The sequence below is a fragment of the Hypomesus nipponensis genome, chromosome 27 (assembly GCF_054491055.1).
Source record: "Hypomesus nipponensis isolate SF chromosome 27, ASM5449105v1, whole genome shotgun sequence".
Classification (NCBI taxonomy): domain Eukaryota; kingdom Metazoa; phylum Chordata; class Actinopteri; order Osmeriformes; family Osmeridae; genus Hypomesus; species Hypomesus nipponensis.
In genome coordinates this window covers 3,270,238-3,273,167 of record NC_140387.1, presented here as the reverse complement: position 1 = coordinate 3,273,167, position 2,930 = coordinate 3,270,238, and the positions used below count along the sequence as shown (strand labels likewise).

The window sequence follows — 2,930 nt, the reverse complement described above, 5'->3', positions numbered from 1 at the left end:
GAGAGAGAGAGAGAGAGAGAGAGAGAGAGAGAGAGAGAGAGAGAGAGAGAGAGAGAGAGAGAGAGAGAGAGAGAGAGAGATTGTCCTGGCGTTTCTCTCAGCAATACGTGACTGCTCTCTAGTGGCGAGAGAGCAACCACAGCTCTTTGTGTGACTCGTGGACTTAGTGTGAATCTCAATGAAGCACAGCTACTGCGGCCAGTCCATATCCGTATAATGGTACACTTGATTTAAAAGACATGAAGGATTGAGACGACAACCGTTAGAGGAGCACGAAAAGACACGTGGAGATCAGAGGGCCCGCTCATTCTACTGCCAGTTAGGAGACGTGATCCTTCAAGAAGAAAATAATTCCGCCAGCATCATTTTTGCGACACCATAGTAACCGGCTCTGTGGTTGTCACTTGACTTTTTAAAATATTTCACAACACAATATTTTTCTCTTGAACATCGACACAAAGACACAGTGCAACAAGCCAGCAGTCGTTCATTATGGATAAAGAAGTGTCTTTGAACTCAATGTTCATCTGACAGCTTTCCTATGATTTATTATGCTTGACCCTTAAACTGTGTATTTGTGTGAGGGAGAGAGATCGAGAGAGAGAGAGAGAGAGAGAGAGAGAGAGAGAGAGAGAGAGAGAGAGAGAGAGAGAGAGAGAGAGAGAGAGAGTGAGTGAGAAAGAGTGGACAGAGATTGGAGTGATGAAAGATTGCACCATTAAAAAGAGAGCAGAATTAATGAACTACCACATACTCATGCTGAACAGAACAACACAAGTTGGAGGGCTTGAATGAGCATTGATGACTAGATTACAGCATGACTCGACTCCATCACAAACAAACCCCCACCCAACTAAAAAAACACTGCTCTTTTGAAGTGACAAGAAGTCAAATCGTTTCCGATCCACAGGAGCTCCCTCTCTCTCCCTCTCTCCTTCTCTTCCTCTCCCCCCCTCTCTCTCTCTCTATCTCTCTCTCTCTATCTCTCTCTCTATCTTTCTCTCTCCCTTTCTCTCTCCCTTTCTCTCTCCCTTTCTCTCTCTCTCTCTCTCTCTCTCTCTCTCTCTCTCTATCTTTCTCTCTCCCTCTCTCTCTCTCTCTCTCTCTCTCTCTCTCTCTCTCTCTCTCTCTCTCTCTCTCTCTCTCTCTCTCTCTATGATGTGGGTCAGAAATGAGTGGTGCTGTGACCCTGGTCGTCTGTCCTGGCTGCGTTCCTCTCACCCGAGAAAAAGGGGCCTTCAGAGAACGCTGCCATTTAGAACTCAGAAGGAGGGATAGGGGGTAGTGTGGGGGGAAGGGCATGGGGGGGGTGGGGTGGAGGAGGAGGTGGGGGGGTGGAGAGGAGGAGGTGGCGCTTCGAACATACATAAGAGCTTAAGACAGACCGCCAGCCCAATTTGGCACAAACCACACCAGATCATTTGCCATTGCAAAATAAACACACACACAAGATAGCGTCGACGATCTTCCATCCGACTTTGAGTGGACTAATAGGAATCCTCCTTCCGCGTCACCTGGTCAGAAAAGCCTGTGAGATATTACCCTCTTCAAGAGAGGAGTGTCGATCCTGGCAGGTCCAATGACAAGCACTGGCATTCCCCTGAGCGGCGTGTCTTTTCCCTGGATGTCGGACGTAGCCAACTTGACTCTGAGACTCTCCGAGCAGTCGGTCCTACAGCCTGCCTGGGATTACCTCCACCAGAACCACCACGAGCACCTAAGGAGCCCTCTCTTCCCCGTGGTCCTCTCCGTATCCCTCTACTTCCTTCTGGTGTTTATCTACACCCTTTTGGACCTGCTGGCCCCAACGTGGCCCAGCATCAACCGCTACAAGCTCCACCCGGACAAGCTCGTCACCTGGGAGAACATCTGGACCACGCTGGGCGTCACCACCTACAACCACCTGGTCTACATCTTCCCCGCCGCGGCCGCCCAATGGCTGTGGAGGCCGCCCACGCCCCTCCCCCGCGAAGCTCCCACCCTGTGGGGCTTCGTCCTGGGGATCCTGGGCTGCACGGTGGTGTTTGACTTCCAGTACTACCTCTGGCACCTCCTGCACCACCGCGTGCCCTGGCTGTACCGGACCTTCCACGCCATCCACCACCAGTATAACCAGCCCTTCAGCCTGGTCACCCAGTACCTGTCCGGCTGGGAGCTCTTCAGCGTGGGCTTCTGGGCCACCGTGGACCCCCTCCTGCTCCAGTGCCACTGCCTCACCGCCTGGGGCTTCATGCTGTTCAACATATGGGTGTCCACCGAGGACCACTGCGGTTATGACTTCCCCTGGGCCATGCACAACCTGGTTCCCTTCGGGCTGTGGGGAGGCATGCCCAAGCACGACGCCCACCACCAGAAGCCCGGCACTCACTTTGCTCCCTTCTTTTCACATTGGGACTGGCTAGGGGGGACCAACGCCATGCCACGCCCCTCCGGCCACGTCGCCACAGCAACCACGGACGACGTGAAAAGAAAAGAAAAACAAAAGGGTGTGAGTTAGTCTCTCTTACACCTCCGGCCCTCCCTACCCCCCCCCCCCCCCCCCCTGTCCCATACTGGTCTCTCTCTGGTATTATCTCTCTCTCATCTCTCTCTTCCTGTCTCTCCCTTGTGTCTCCCTTACCTCCTTTTCTTACCTGTTTCTCTCCATGTCAGTCTCTCTTTCTCTTTTTTTTCTCCCCTCCCCCCGCTGTTCTTCCCCCGTTCAGTCGAAAACAAACAATGTTACTAGAATTGCGATGCCTCGCGAAATTTTCACTTCACCTCCGCTCATGAGGATCCGGAAACGTCGAAGGAGACGATACAATACCCTGTCAGTAATTTAAAAATATATTTTTTTCATAGAACTTAGGGTCAGTTTCTTTGGATTGATGGGTGGCGTCTTGAAGTCATGTATGTTGTCTGAAAGTGTCTTAAAACAAAAACAAATAACA

General features: G+C 51.7%; 1 protein-coding gene across 1 annotated transcript; it reads left to right on the top strand.

Moving 5' to 3' along the window:
• The first annotated feature begins 1,624 nt into the window (after nucleotides 1-1,624).
• ch25hl2 (cholesterol 25-hydroxylase like 2) lies at nucleotides 1,625-2,497 on the top strand. Its single transcript, XM_084694264.1, has one exon. The coding sequence runs from the start codon at nucleotides 1,625-1,627 to the stop codon at nucleotides 2,495-2,497; it is 873 nt and encodes a 290-aa protein (XP_084550390.1).
• The last annotated feature ends 433 nt before the right edge of the window (nucleotides 2,498-2,930 follow it).

Bases quoted from the DNA above. Each gene is read 5' to 3' on its own strand.
- ch25hl2 (XM_084694264.1), top strand. From the start codon at position 1,625: ATGTCGGACGTAGCCAACTTGACTCTGAGACTCTCCGAGCAGTCGGTC.